We start from the raw sequence: 16,429 nt of genomic DNA on the forward strand, positions 1-16,429 counted from the left end.
GGGAGAGTGGGGAACATGAAACAAATTTTTCTCGATGGAAGGAAGCACAGAGTGATGGAGAAAAGTGGTTTCTCGGTCTGGAGGCCCATGACTAGTGGTACTTTCCAGGATCAGTTTGAGGCCCATTGTTATTTGTCTGTGTTGAGGAAGGCAAACGTGATGTCAGCATTCATTTCAAGAGAACCAGAATATAAAAGCAAGGATGTAATGCCGAAACTTTCTAAGGCATTGGTCAGATCTCATTTAGAGTATTGTGAGCAGTTTTGAGCCTCTTATCTAAAAGGCTGTAACACAGAGGAACAGAATTAGGCCATTTGGCCCTTCAACCCTGCTCAAATAAAATGATGTGCTGGCGTTGAAGGGGATCCAGAGGAGGTCCATGTGAATGATTTTGGAAATAAAAGGGTTAACATATGAGGAGGATTTAATGGTTCTGGGTCTTGTACTCGTTGGAGTTTAGGAAAACAAGGGGTGATCTCATGGAAACCAATTGAATATTGAAAAGTCTGGATAGAGTGAATGTAGAGGATGTTTCCAATAGTGGGGGAGTCTAGGACCATAGGGCACAGTCTCAGGATAGAGGGCTGTCCATTTACAACAGAGATGAGGAGGAACTTCTTTAGCCAGAGGGTGAAGAATCTGTGGAACCTATTAGCATGGATGGCTGAGGAGGTCAAGCCATTAGGTATATTTCAAACAGAGATTTATAGATTCTTCATTAGTAAGGGTGTCACAGGTTATGGGGAAAAAGCAGAAGGACAGGGTTGAGTGGGATAATAAATAAGCCATGATAGAATGGTGGAGAAGACTTGATGGCCCAAATGGTCTAATTCTGCTCCTATGTATTATGGTCCTAAGTAAGGGTTTTAGCTTGAGCACCATTTATCCCTCTTATTATCCCTCTATTAGCTGTCAAAGATCCATACATTTCTCTGTTACCATTAAACTGAAATGCTTCTGCCACTACTTACCCATAAGATGAAATCTTGTGGATTAGTGTAAAATCTTCTCCTGATTTCCAGACACAGAGGAGCCCAGAGTCATCAGCCGTCACCATATCTGCAATGCACCCCTGTAAACTCAAGACAATGTCAGTCTGTCTCAATGCAACCTACTGTCAGATAAACACACCAGAATGGGGAGATGAGAGAATATTGCAGTTGGGATTGAGAATGCACTTGCATCCTCATCAAGGGAGGGGAGAACAACTTGAAATTTCCTTGGCATTATTATTTCAGATTATTATTATTATTTCAGAATATTATTTCAGATTATTATTTATTATTATGTCCTGGGTCCAACAAGTAACTGCCATTACAAAGAAGGCATGGCAGCATCTCTACTTTCTTAGAAGTTTGTACAGATTTGGCACATCATCTAAAACTTTGACAAACTTCTATACATATGCTGTGGAGAATATATTGACTGGTCACACCACAGTCTAGTATGGGAACACCAATGTCTTTGAACAAAAAAACCTACAAAGAGTAGTGGATGAGGCCTGGTCCATTGCAGGTAAAGCACTCCCCATGAGCCAGTCCTCATCAGTGAATCAGAGATAGAGACGGTCAGCAACTTTAAATTCCTCAACATTATCATTTCAGAGGATCTGTCCTGGGTCCATAATGTAAATGTCATTAAGAAGAAAGCACGTCAGTGCCTCTACTTTCCTAGAAGTTTGCGAAGGTTCAATACATGTGTAGTGGAGAGTATACTGACCGGCTGCATCACAGCTTGGTATAGAAACACCGATTCCCTTGTACAGAAAAGCCTAAAAAAAGTAGTGGATACAGTCCAGCCCATCAGAGGTAAAGCCCTCCCCACCATTGAGCATATCTGCACAAAACTTTGTCGTAAGAAAGCATTACCCATCATCCAGATCGTGCTCTTTTCTCGCTGCTGCCATCAGGAAATAGTACTGGAGACTCAGGACTCAAACCACCAGATTCAGGAACAGTTATTAGCCCTCAACCATCAGGCTCTTGAACCAACGGGGATAGTTTCACTCACCCTAACACCAGACTGACTCTACAACATATGGACTCATTTTTAAAGACTCCACAAATCATGTTTTCAATATTTATTGCTTATTTATTTTTCCTTTTGTATTTGCATATTGTTGTCTTTTGTATATTGGCTGTTTGTCCGTGTGTGTGATACTACTGTATTTCTTTCTATTTACGTGAATGTCTCCAAGATGGTACAATCTGGTGATGTATATGTACTTTGATAGTAAATTTATTTGGAATTTTCAAAAATAAACTTTAACCCACAGATACACGACACAGAAACAGGCCCTTTGCCCACAAAATCTGTGTCGACCAAACATCAATCTCATTCTTTATTTCTCCCAGATTCCAATCAAGTTGCCCCAGATTGGTGTTGATCAGGCCTCATCTAATTAATTGGTTGGACAAGGCTTAGAGGCTCTCGTGAATGGTAGCCTGGTTACCTTATCTTCAGAGGAGTCACATGCAATATCAGTGATTGGGTCTCTGTGCTCTTCCAGAACTTCAGACAAGATGATGTTGGTCCCTTTAGGAGGAATATTAAAGACAAGGATGGATCCCATCGAAGAGCCTGCAATGAGAGACAGTCAGACACTCAGATGTGCAAGAATGATTCTGGGAAAGAAAGGGTTAATGTATCAGGAGCATTTGATGGTTCTGAGCCTGTAACCAGCCAGTGGCACAGTGCTATCCACACCAGACTTCAAGGCAAGTGATCCCGGATTTGAATCCAGCTGCCTCCTTCCACGCTTTTCATCTGTGCTGGGTTAAGTGTCAAGCAAGCAACTCGGCCTCATAAAAAAGACAAAATACTAAAGAAACAGGGCATGGAAAGGAGCAACAACAACAGCTGAACCTGAGGGGGACCAATATATTTGCAGGCAGATTTCCTAGAACTGTTCGAAGCGTTTAAACCAGGAGTTCCCAATCTTTTATATGCCTTGGACTAATACCATTAACTTGGACCCACGGTTCCGAACCCCTGGCTTAAGCTCATTTGGCAAGAGTTGGCAACCAGAGTGATAGGGCTGAGGATGGGGCAGTTGCTATATAAGTTGATGCATAAGCCCAAAAAAATGGGAGCAGAATTAGGCCATTTGGCCCACTGGGCCTGCTTCAACATTTCGTCATGGATGAGTCATTTCCCTCTCAGCCCCACTCTCCTGCTTACTCCCCATATCCAATCATGCCCTGACTAATCAAGAATCTACCAACCTTTGCCTTAAATATGAAGTTCAAAGTAAATCTTATTCTCAAAGTACATACATTATGTCACCATATAAAACCCTGAGATTCATTTTCCTGTGGACCTGCTCAGCAAGTCCATAGATCAACTAGATTGCAGAAGACAACAAACTGTGCAAATGCAAATATAAATAAATAATAAGAACATGAAATATCAAGATAATGAGTCCTTAAAGTGAGATCATTGGTTGTGGGAACATCTGAAAGCATGAGCAATTGAATGAAGTTAGACTACAAGTAATTGGAGCAGAATTAGGCCATTTAACCCATTGAGTGTGCTCCAGCATTCCATCATGGCTGATCCTGGATCCCACTCAACCCTATACACCTGCCTTCTTACCATATCGTTTGATACCCTGGCCGATCAGGAAACAATCAACTTCCGTGTTAAATATACCCACGGGCGGCCTCCACTGCAGTCTGAGAGCATTTTACAGATTCACTACTCTTACCTGCATTCTAAAATGTCACTCCCCAGCTTTGTGGCTGTGCCCTCTAGTTCTGGATACACCCACCATAGGAAACATCCTCTCCACATCCACCCTATCTAGTTCTTTCAACATTCAGTAAGTTTCAATGAGATCCCCATGCATTCTCCTAAATTCCAGTGAGTACAGGCCCAAAGTTGCCAAACGCTCCTCATATGTTAACCCCTTCCATTCCCGGAATCATCCTCGGGAACCTCCTCTAGACTCTCCCCAATGACAATACATCCTTTCTGAGATATGGGGCCTAAAACCGTCGACAATACTCCAAGTGTGGCCTGACTAGCATCTTATAAAGCATTATCTACTTGTTTTTTTATATTCTACTCCCCTTGAAATAAATGCCAACATTGCATTTGCCTTCCTTACCACAGGCTCAATCTGTAAATTAACTTTCTGGGAGTCTTGCACGAGAACTCCTAAGTCCCTCTGCACCTCTGATGTTTGAATCTTCTCTCCATTTAGATAATTTTCTGCACTATTGTTCCTTTTTACCAAAATGCATTATCATACATTTCCCAACACTGTATTTCATCTGCCATTTTTTGCCCATTCTTCCAATTTGTCGAAGTCCTGCTACAATCCCATTGCTTCCTCAACACTCTCTCCCCCTCCACCTATTTTTGTAACATCCACAAACTTTTCCACAAAGTCACCAATTCTATTATCCAAATCACTGGTAAACAGTATGAAAAGTAGTGGTCCCAATACTGACTCTTGAGGAACACCACTAGTCAATGGCAGCAAAACAGAAAAGGACCCCTTTATTCCCACTCACTCTCTCCTGCCTGTCAGCTATCCCTCTATCCATGCCAGTATCTTTCCTGTAACGCCATAGGATTTTATTTTGTTAAGCAGCCTCCTGCGTGGCACCTTACGAAATGCCTTCTAAAAATCCAACTAAATGGCATCTACTGCTTCTCCTTTGTCCACCCTGCTTGTAACTTCCACGATGAACTCTGACAGATCTGTCAGGCAAGATTTCTTTTTACATAAACCATGCTGACTTTGCTTTATTTTATCATTAGTCTCCAAGTCCCTCAAAACCTCATCCTTAATAATAGACTCCAACACTTTCCCAATCATTGAGGTTAGGCTGACTGGCTTATATTTCCTTTCTTTTGCCTTCCCCCCTTCTTAAAGAACGGAGTGACATTTGAAATCTTCTAGTCTTCTAGGACCATGCCAGAAACAAGTGTGTTCTTGAAAGATCATGACCAATGCATCCATTACCTCTTCAATAACTTCTCTCAGTACTCTGGGATGTAGTCCATCTCATCCAGTGATTTATCCACCTAAAATCTTTCAATTTGCCTGGCACTTTTTCCTTCGTAACCAGCAATGGTTCCCTCTCCTGCTCCCTGGCACTCTCGGACTTCTGGCACACTGCTGGTGACTTCCACAGTGAAGACTTGCAAAGTACCCATTAAGTTCATCTGCCATTTCTTTGTCCGTCATTACTACAGCACCAGCATCATTTTGCAGCAGTCCAATATCAACTCTCACCTCTTTTACTCCTTGTATAACTGAAAAAGCTTTTGGTATCCTGTTAAATTATTGGCTAGTTTGCCCTCATATTTAATCTTTTCTCTTCTTATAGTTTTTTTAGTTGCCTTTTGTTGGATTTTAAAAGATTCCCAATCATCCAACTTCTCACTCACTTTTTCTACCTTATATGCCCTTTCCTTGGCTTTTATGCAGTCCTTAACTTGCTTTGTCAGCCAAGGTTGCTTACTCCTGCCAATTGAGAACTTCTTCCTTTGTGGGACATATCTATCCTGCACCTTGTGAACTATTCCCAGAAACTTCAGCCATCTCTGCTCTGCCTTCATCCCTACCAGTATCCTCCTCCAATCCAACGGGGCAAGCTCCTCTCTCATGCCTCTGTAATTCCCTTTATTCCATTGTGATACTGATACATGTGACTTGTGCTTCTCCCTCTCAAATTGCAGTAAGAATTCAATCATGCTTTGATCACTGCCTCTGAAGGGCTCCTTTAGATTTTGTTCCCTAATAAGTCTTGGGTTATTACACAACACCTAATGTAAGATGGCCTTTCCTTGAATTTGTTCAAGCACAAACTGCTCTAAAGACAACTTGTAGGCATTCAACAAATTCCCTCTCTTGTGATCCAACACCAACCTGATTTTACCAATCCCCTTGCATATTGAAGTCCCCTTTTATAATTGTGCCATTACTCTTTTTACAAACCTTTTCCAGCTCCCTTTGCAATCTCAACCTCACATCTTGTATACTATTTGGAGGCCTATATATGATTCCCAAAATGTTTTTTTCACCCTTGCAGTTTCTTAATTCCACCCACAAAGGTTCAGCATTCTCTGACCCTATGTCACCTCTTTCTAAAGATGTAATTCCATCTCTTACCAACACAGCCACACCAACGCCTATGCCTTGCAATACAAAGTATATCCTTTGATATCAAGCTCCCAATTATGGCCTTCTTTCAGCCATGACTCAGTGATGCCCACAACTTCATTCTGACCAATCTCTAACTGCATCACCAGTTCGTCCACCTTATTCCGAATGCTATGCACATTTAAATACCATGGCTTCAGTTTTGCAGTTCTTCACCCTTTTGAATTTTGCCTCTGTGATACAAATTAACTCTTTGCTCTCTCTACACTTATACTCAATCATCGGCTTGGCCTTTCTTACATTCATGTTACATCTACCATCTACTTGTTAAGCTGTTGGTTCATACTGGTTCCCATCCCATCGCCATATTAGTTTAAATCATTCCCAACAGCTCTAGTAAATTTTCCCATAAAAATATTGGTCCCCTCTCAGATTCAAGTGCAACCCGTCCCTGTTGTACAGGTCTCATCTGCCCCAATTATCCAGAAATCTGAAACCCTGCCCTCTGTTCCAATCTTTCACCGACATATTTATCTGCCACCTCACTGTAACATGGCACAATCCCAAGATTACTATTCTTGACGTCCTGTTTCTCAGCTTACTTCCTAACTCCCTGTACTTATTTTTTCAGGACCTCCTCCCTTTTCTACCCATGTCATTGGTATCAATATGTATGACGACTTCTGGCGGCTCATCCTCCCTGTTCAGGATATCGTTCACGCGTTCAGAAACCTCGCAGACCCTGGCACCCGGGAAGCAAACTACCATCTGTGTTTCCTTTTCATGCTCGTAGAATTGCCTACCTGTCCCTGATTATAGAGTCCTCTATTACTGTTGTCATTCTCTTCAGTTCCCACCATTCTGAGCTACAGGGCCAGACTCAGCAGCAGAGGCACAGCCACTTGTGCTTCCCCCAGGTAGGGCATCCACCTCCAGCAGTACTCAAAATGGAGTACTTACTGTTGAGGGGAATGGCCACAAGGGTGCTCTCCACTATCTGACATTCCCCCTTCACTCTCCTGACAGTTATCCCCTTTGTTCGAGAGCCTGATTGTTGTGGGTTAGTAACTCTTCTTGTACCTGGTGTTGTGAATCCCGAGGCTCTTGCACATTCTACTTGATGGCACCAGCAAGAACAGTACCTCCACAATGTGGAGACTTGGCCTCCACAATGACCTGTGGCAGCAAATTCTACAAATTTACCACTCTCTAAGCAAAAGAAATTGCTCATCTCTGTTCTAAATGGATCCCTCACTATTCTGAAGCTGTGTCCTCTGGTCTTAAGACTCCCCCACCATAGGAAACATCATATCTAGATCAACTCTATTGGGGCCTTTCAACATTTGATAGTTTTCAAAGAGACCGCCATCATTCTTCTGAATTCCAGTAAAGATGGGTCTAGGGCCATCAAACCCTTCTCATACAATAAGGCTTTCAATCCCGGAATCATTTTTGTGAATCACCTTTGATCTCTCTCCAATGTCAGAACACCTTTTCTTAGATAAGGGACCCTGAACTGTTCACAAAACTCCTTACATTGCCTGAACATTACTTCCTTGCTTTTATGTTCTAGTCCTCTTGAAATGAATGCTAACATTATATTTACCTTTCTCTCCACCGCCTCAATCTGCAAATTAACCTTTTGGGAATCCTGCATGAGAACTCCCAAGTCCTTTAGCACCTTCATTTTTTCAATTTTCTTTCCATTCAGAAAATAGTCTATGCTTCTATTTCTTCTTCCAAGGTTCATGGCCATACACTTCCCGACACTCTACTCCATCTGCCACTTCTTTGCCTATTCTCCTAATCTGTCAAAGTCCCTCTGTAGCACCTCTGTTTCCTTAAAACTAGCTGCCCGTCCACTCATCTTCATATCATCTGCAAACTTGGCCACAAAGCCATCAATTCCTTCACCCAAATCATTAACACATTATGTAAAAAGAGACAGTCCCAACACAGACATCTGTGGGAAATCACTAATCACCAAGAGCAAACCAGTAAAGGCTCCCTTTATTCCCACACTTTGCCTCCTGCCAATCAGCCAATGCTCCAACCATGTGAGTATCTTGGGCTTTTAACTTAAGGTATTGGTGGATAGTTTATCTCCAGAGATGGAGACAGAGAGATCAAGAAAGGGGAGGGAAGTGTCTGAAATGGTATTTCCTGGGAACAGATGAGGATACCAAAAGTTTTTTCAAATACATAAAGAGTAAAAGAGAAGTGAGAGAGGATATTGGATCGGTAGAAAATTAAGCTGGAGAGGCAATAATGGAGGAAAAAGAAATGCTGGAGGAACTCGTTAAAATATTTTACATCAGTCTTCACTATGGAAGACACTAGTAGTGTGCCAAAATTCGAGTGTGTCATGGAGCAGAAGTAAGTGTTGTTGCTACTAATAAGAAGGTGCTTGGGAAGCCAAAAGGTCTGAAGGTGGATAAATCACTTGGACCAGATGGACTACACTCCAGGGTTCTAAAAAAAAATAGCTGTGAAGATTGTGGAGGCATTAGTAATCATCTTTCAAGAATCACTAGATTCTGGCACTCTTCAAGAAAGGAAGAAGACAGAAATAAGGAAACTATAGGTCAGTTAGCCTGACTTCAATGGTTGGGAAGATTTTGGAGTCCAGTATTAAGAATGAGGTTTTGGGGTACTGGTAGGTGCATGATAAAACAGGCCAAAGTCAGCATGGTTTCCTTAAAGAGAAAACTTGTCTCATAAATTTGTTGGAAGTTTTTGAGGAAACAAGATAGAGAAAGAGTCAGGTTATGTTACTTACATGGATTTTGAAAAGGCCTTTGACAAAGTGCCCCGCACGAAGCTGCTTAACAAGATAAGAACCCATTGTATTACAGTAAAGATAGAAGATTGGCTGACTGGCGGAAGACAAAGAATGGAAATAAAGGGAGCCTTTTCTGTTTGGCTAATGGTGACTAATGGTGTTTTGCAGGGTCAGAGTTGGGACCGCTTCTCTTCACATCATATGTGAATAATTTGGATGATGGAATTGGCGGGGCAGTAGTGTTGAGGAAGCAGAGAGTTAGCAGAAAAACAGATCAATTGGGAGAAAAGTCAAAGAAATGGTAGATGGAATATAATGCAGGGAAATGCATGGTAATGCACTTTGGTAGAGGAAATAAAGGGATAGACTATTTTCTAAATGGGGAGAAAATTCAAACATTAGAGCTGCAAGCGGACATGGGAGTTCTTGAGCAGGATTCACTGAGGATTAACTTGCAGATTCTATCAATAGAAAAGAAGGCAAATGTAATGTTAGCATTCCTTTCAAAAGAACTAGAACTCCCATAGTCCTGATTGATAAGCTACAGAACCTGGGCCTCTGTAACTCACTCTGCAACTGGATCCTTGACTTCCTAACCGGAAAACCACAAACTGTGCAGATTTCTGATTATATCTCCTTCTCACTGGCAATCAACACTGACACACTATTATGATGAGGGTGTGTGCTTAGCGCACTGCTCTACTCTCTCTATACCCATGAGTGTATGGCTAGGTATAGCTCAAATACCATCTATAAATTTACTGATAATACAACTAATGTCCAAGGCTAGTCATAGCCGAAGGGTGGTGGTGGTGGGGACGAGCTCCCACTGCTAAACAAATGCTCTTCATGGCATGCGTCTCAAACAGTCTCTGACAACCAAGTCCAACTCCTGCGATGCTGCTGGCACCAAACTGTATCGACTCTCGTCGTTCCTTTGGACCCGTCGTCAGCATGGAGTGTTAGAGCAGATAGTGAGGTGGAGGAGGATAAAGGTCATGCGAGGACTGCTTGTGTGGACAGAAATCAAAGGTTTGTATGTGATAGAAATGTTCTCAGGTGCCAAACTAAAGAGACTGGGGAAGAGGCGTCTGGCTCTCAAATAGAAAAAGATAGGAGACAGTGTGTGAGGGAGGATAGGCAGGCGATAGAGAAGGGACGCGCTCAGACCGAAGGTTTGAGATGTGTCTATATTAACGCAAGGAGTGTTGTGAACAAAGCAGGTGAGCTTAGAGCATGGATCAGTATTTGGAGATATGATGTGGTGGCCATTACAGAGACTTGGATGGCTCAGGGACAGGAATGGTTACTTTGAGTGCCAGGCTTTAGATGTTTCAGAAAGGAGGGGGAAGGAGGCAAGAGGTGGGGGCATGGCACTGTTGATCAGAGATAGTGTCACCAATGCAGTAAAGGTAAACGTCATGGACGGATTGTCTATGGAGTTTCTGTGGGTGGAGATTAGGAACAGGAAGGGGTCAATAACTTTACTGGGTGTTTTTTTTACAGTCTGCCCAATAGTAACAGGGATATCAAGGAGCAGATAGGGAAACAGATCCTGGAAAGACGTAATAATAACAGAGTTGTCGTGATGGGAAATTTCAATTTCCCCAAATATAGATTGGCATCTCCCTAGAGCAAGGGGTTTAGATGGGGTGGTGTTTGTTAGGTGTGTTCAGGAAGGTTTCTTGACACAATATGTAGATAAGCCTACAAGAGGAGAGACCATACTTGATTTGGTATTGGGAAATGAACCTGGTCAGGTGTCAGATCGCTCAGTGGGAGAGCATTTTGGAGATAGTGATCATAATTCTATCTCCTTTACCATAGCATTGGAGAGAGATAGGAACAAACAAGTTAGAAAAGCATTGAATTGGAGTAAGGGGAATTATGAGGCTATCAGGCAGGAAATTGGAAGTTTAAATTGGAAACAGATGTTCTCAAGGAAAAGTATGGAAGAAATGTGGCAAATGTTCAGGGAATATTTGTGTGAAGTTCTGCATAGGTACATTCCAATGAGACAGGGAAGTTATAGTAGGGTGCAGGAACCATGGTGTACAAAGCCAGTAATAAATATGGTCAAGAAAAGCTTACAAAAGGTTCAGAGAGCTAGGTAATGTCAGGAATCTAGTAGATTATAAGGCTAATAGGAAGGAGCTTAAGAAGGAAATTAGGAGAGCCAAAAGGGGCCATGAGAGGGCCTTGGCGGGCAGGAAAACCCCAAGGCATTCTACATGTATGTGAAGAGCAGGAGGATAAGACGTGAAAGAATAGGACCTATCAAATATGACAGTGGGAAAGTGTGTATGGAACCGGAGGAAATAGTAGAGGTACTTAATGAATACTTTACTTCAGTATTCACTTTGGAAAAGGCTCTTGGTGATAATAATGATGACTTGCAGCAGATTGAAAAGCTTGAGCATGTAGATATTAAGAAAGAGGATATGCTGGAGTTTTTGGAAAGCATCAGTTGGATAAGTCACCGGGGCCGGATGAGATGTACCCCAGGCTACTGTGAGAGGCGAGGGAGGAGATTGCTGAGCCTCTGGCAATGATCTTTGCATCATCAATAGGGACGGGAGAGGTTCCAGAGGATTGGAGGGTTGAGAATGTTGTTCCTTTATTTAAGAAAGAGAGTACAGATAGACCAGGAAATTATAGACCAGTGAGTCTTAACTCAGTGGTTGGTAAGCTGATGGAGAAGATCCTGAGAGGCAGGATTTATGAACATTTGGAGAGGTATAATATGATTAGGAATAGTCAGCATGGCTTTTGTCATGATGGAGATTGCCATGGATGAGTCTGGTTCCCCAGATTAGCTTTATAAGAATTGAGTTTGCACAGTAGTGTAACAGTTAGCGTAACACTATTGCAGAACCATCAACTCTGGTTCAATTCCTGCTGTTCTGTGTATGGAGTTTGAACCTTCTCTGTGTGCCATTCCTCTGGGTGCTCTGGTTTCCTCGCACCTTCCAAAGATGTATGGGTTAGTAGGGTAATTAGTCACATGGTGTAACTGGGCGCCACGGGCTAGTTGGGCTGCAAGTGTCTGTTACTGTGCTGTATTTCTAAATAAAATGAATAAATAAAAAAATAGACCAACAGAGGGCAAAGTACTGTCAAGTCTGTCCAGAGCAGATTACATCTCTCTCTGCAACTTGACTTTTCGACTGACAGACCGACATCAGCAAAGATAAGCAGCAGCACAGTTATCCTCAACATTGGCACTCCACAAGGTTGTTTCCGCAGCCCCCACTCTCTCCCTACACACTCATGACTGTGAGCAAACACAAGGAAATCTGTAGATGCTAGAAATTCAAGCAACACACACAAAATGCTGGTGGAATGCAGCAGGCCAGGCAGCATCTATAGGGAGAAGCACTGTTGACGTTCCAGGCCAAGACCCTTTGTCAGGACTAACGAAGGATCTCGGCCTGAAACGTCGACAGCGCTTCTCCCTATAGATGCTGCCTGGCCTGCTGCGTTCCGCCAGCATTTTGCATGACTGGGAGGCCAGGTTCTGCTATAAGTTTGCAGATGATATCACTGTAGTGGGAATGAGTTGGAGTACATATAAGAGATCGAGAGCTTAGTAACAAGGTGTCATCAAAACCTTAATCAATGTCAGCAAACAAAAGTCAATTACTTCAGAAAGGGGAGGGGGGTGGTTAGTAGTGCACATTCTCCCAGTGCTCAGTTCTATAGAGGATTGAAAGTTATAAATTCCTAGGAGTAATCACCGTCCTGAAGAAGGGTTGTAGCCCAAAACATCAACTGTTTCTTCACTTACATAGATGCTGCCTGGCCTACTGACTTCCTCCATCATTTTGTGTGTGTTTTGCTTTGGATTTCTAGGATCTGCAGAATTTTTTTGTGTTTAACATCACCAATAGCCTGTCCTGATCTGACCACATTGACAGCATGCCTAGAAAGCTCATCAACGCCTCAATATCCAATATAACCATATAACAATTACAGCGCAGAAACAGGCCATCTAGCCTTCTAGTCCATGCCGAACGCTTACTCTCACCTAGTCCCACCGACCTGCACTCAGCCTATAACCCTCCATTCCTTTCCTGTCCATATACCTATCCAATTTTACTTTAAATGAAAATATCGAACCTGCATCTACCACTTCTACTAGAAGCTCGTTCCACACAGCTACCACTCTCTGAGTAAAGAAATTCCTCCTCGTGTTACCCTTAAACTTTTGCCCCCTAACTCTCAACTCAAGTCTTTTTGTTTGAATCTCCCCTACTCTCAATGGAAAAAGCCTATCCACGTCAACTCTATCTATCCCCCTCATAATTTTAAATACCTCTATCAAGTCCCCCCTCAACCTTCTACGCTTTTATCCTCTTGGCTTGGTACAGAAACTGTTTTGCCGAGGACTGCAGAGGGTTATAGACGCAGCTCAGCACATCACAGAAACCAGCCTCTCCTCCATGGACTGCATAATGGCTTAGTACAGAAACCCCTTTGCCCAGGATGGCAAGAAACTGTAGAAGCTAATGACATTGCTTAAAACATCACAGAAACCAGCTTCCCCTCCATGGACTCCTAAACTTCTTGCTGCCTCAGTAAAACAGCCAAAAGAATCAAACACAACCCATCCCAGGCATTCTCTCTTCTTTCCCGAACCCCCACACTTCCATAGTTGAAAGACATGTTCCACCAGCCTCAAGGAGAGCCTCTTATAAGGCTGACGGTCCTCCAGTCTAAGGTAGACTTCTGACTTCACAATATACCTTGCACCTTATTGCTTGCCTGAACTGCACTTTCTCTGTAAATGTACCACTTTATTCTGCATTCTGTTATTGCTTTTCCCTTGTGCTACCTTGATGTATGGATGTGATGAAATGATCTGTCTGGATGGCATACAGAATAAAATGTTTTTCACTGTACCTCTATACATACGACAATAACGCAATTTGTGTATAAACAGAGACAGGAACCCTTGTCAAAAATTTATTCTAGCACCGTTGCTACAATACATTAGAAAAACTGTTACGACAATCAGAACATAAGACATTGGCAGAATTAGACCATTTGGTCCATCAACTCTGCTCCACCACTCCATCATAGTTTATTATCTTCTATAGAAACAGAAAGAGAAAAATAAAAGACAAAGATTGTACGACATGGGAGCAGAATTAGGCCATTTGGCCCATTGAGTCTGTTCGGCAATTTCATCACGGCTGGGCCATTTCCCTCTAATAAAGGACTTAGGGCAGGGAATAATTTCAGATGACAGAGGTAGGACAACAATGAAATGCATTATTAGAGACAGTATCTGAACAGAGATACTGTGCTTTATACATTGTTTTGGAGAAACTGTCTCATTTCTGTATACATTATATGCTTATATATGTTATATACATGTAAATAGTTAAGTGACAATAAAGTCACCAAAAGGAACAGGTGGATGGGTGGGTGAAGAAAGAGTGAATATAAGGATTAGCATGAACAGGACAGGCTGAACGTTCTGTGCAATGTTGAGAGCAGTACATACCTACACAGATGTAGTTACTCCTCGTTGCTGCAATACCCCGGGCAAAAACAGCATCTGTTGATATTGGGGAAGAAAGGAATTTGCCATTAGAACAGAGGACATTGTCTCTTGTCTCCACGTAAACACAGTGAATGCAAAACGCATCCCATTCCAACCCCTACAACAGAACTGCCCTCATCTGCTGAATGAGAACATGGACAATTTGAAAGGTGGAAGAAAGTTTGCAGTTCAAGAGTAACAAACACAAAATGCTGGAGGAATTCAGCAGGTCAGGCAAATTCTATGGAGGGGAATAAACAGTCAATGTTTTGGGTCAAGACCCTTCACCAGGACTGAACACTGCAGCTGAGCATTGTGGGCATACTATGTTGTCGCTGGAATGTGTGGTGACACTTGCAGGCTGCCCCCAGCTCACCCTTGGGTGTGCTGTTTGTTAACGTAAATGGTGCATTCTTTATAGTTGGATATACGTACATACATGAGGCAATTAATCTGAATCTGAACTTGCTGAATTCCTCCAGCATCTTGTGTGTTGCTCAAGATCTTGAGCATCTGCAATATCCGTTTCTGACTTGTAGCTTAAGAGAAAATTATTGCCAAAGTATGACCACTAGGCTTGAGTAGTTGTAATTAGCCAATCACTACCCAAAACAAAAGTAGCGCTGGCTCTCTGCCAGCGACTATAGCCATGCCTTCGGTGCCCTCAGTGTGTGCTCAGCTCCCATCTTTACCCATTGCAAGCTTTCTGACAAAGATGAGTGGGCAACTTCCTGAATGCAGTCACAATGAGAATCAAGCAACAAACTTTCTTTTTATTTAGAGGTAGTACATTAACTAGCCCTTCTGGTCCAATGAATGCACACTGCCTAATTAGACACATGTAATCAATTAACCTACTAATCTGTATGTTTTTGGAAGGTGGGAGGAAACTGGAGCACCTAGTGGAAACCCACACAGTCATTGGGAGAATGTACAAACTCCTTACAAACAGCAGCAGAGATTGAACCCAGCCCGTTGGTGCTGTAATAACATTACACTACCCTCTACACTGCTGTGCTGCTAATACGTCTAGCTTAGAAATGAGTGTCATTGCAGGCTGAACTATTTCCACAGCCCTTCCCCACACATCAGTCAGAGGAGGTCATATACCCACTCACAGGGTGTTGCTGTGGAAGGGTCCGGCAGGGAAGGTGGTTCCACCCTCCCCTGCAGAGACTGCTGTTGCCTGTTTACTTAATATCGATGCTCTCATGATCGATGAGAGGGACAATGAAGAAGCGTTCCATTACTGTTCTCTACAAACCCTGTCACTACATCAGCATATATTCTGAACAGCCCACACTGTTACCTGTTTGTGCTTCTGGGGTATCCATTGCATGCCAGTAGACCATGATGGAGCCATCTGATTCATACATCTGGAAGGACAGGAGCAACATCAATACAATCGTTCCAATAAGTAACAGACTCTGGCCCCTCCATTCAATTTCTTTTTAAATTAACCACTTTACTTAAAGTGTCTGCAACTACCTCTCAAGAATTCAAGTTCAGTTTACCATACACATGTATACCACCAAACAAAACAACATTCCTCCAGAACAAGGTGCACAGCACAGTATGTATAACTCACACACAACACATAAAGTAATACCACCAGAAATAAATTAACAAATAATAAGAGCCATTTATGATACAAGTTAAAAAGTACACAGTCTAATGCTACCGGTACTTCATATGTGATGCATGGAGTTCAGCAGTCTCACAGCCTGGGGAAGAAGCAGTTTCGCCGGGGGGGGGGAGATCAGTGACAATGTTCAGAGCCCTGTGTACGCAGCATGTCTGTTAAATATCTCTGATAGGTAGAAGAGAAACCCTGATGATGCTCTCAGTAGTCCTCACAATTCTTTGTAGGGATTTGGAGTCAGAAGCCTTGCAATTTCCATACCAGAAGGTGATGCAGCTGGTTAGAGCAATGGAGCTCCTGTAGAAATTGGTTAGAATGGGCCATGAAAAATATCATCTGATA

The 16,429-nt window shown here is 42.5% G+C and overlaps 1 protein-coding gene across 3 annotated transcripts in view; it reads right to left on the reverse strand.

The window, feature by feature from the left end:
• Nucleotides 1–16,429, reverse strand: part of wdr54 (WD repeat domain 54) — a 49,628-nt gene that overhangs the window by 15,147 nt on the left and 18,052 nt on the right. For all 3 annotated transcript variants that reach the window (XM_059965900.1, XM_059965901.1, XM_059965902.1), the window contains 4 exons: nucleotides 15,755–15,821; nucleotides 14,407–14,460; nucleotides 2,453–2,580; nucleotides 972–1,072 (listed from right to left, as the gene is read on the reverse strand). In XM_059965900.1, coding sequence (XP_059821883.1) covers nucleotides 972–1,072; nucleotides 2,453–2,580; nucleotides 14,407–14,460; nucleotides 15,755–15,821 — 350 coding nt within the window. The remainder of the gene's footprint in view (nucleotides 1–971; nucleotides 1,073–2,452; nucleotides 2,581–14,406; nucleotides 14,461–15,754; nucleotides 15,822–16,429) is intronic.

Source organism: Hypanus sabinus, chromosome 3 (genome assembly GCF_030144855.1).
Source record: "Hypanus sabinus isolate sHypSab1 chromosome 3, sHypSab1.hap1, whole genome shotgun sequence".
Taxonomy (NCBI): domain Eukaryota; kingdom Metazoa; phylum Chordata; class Chondrichthyes; order Myliobatiformes; family Dasyatidae; genus Hypanus; species Hypanus sabinus.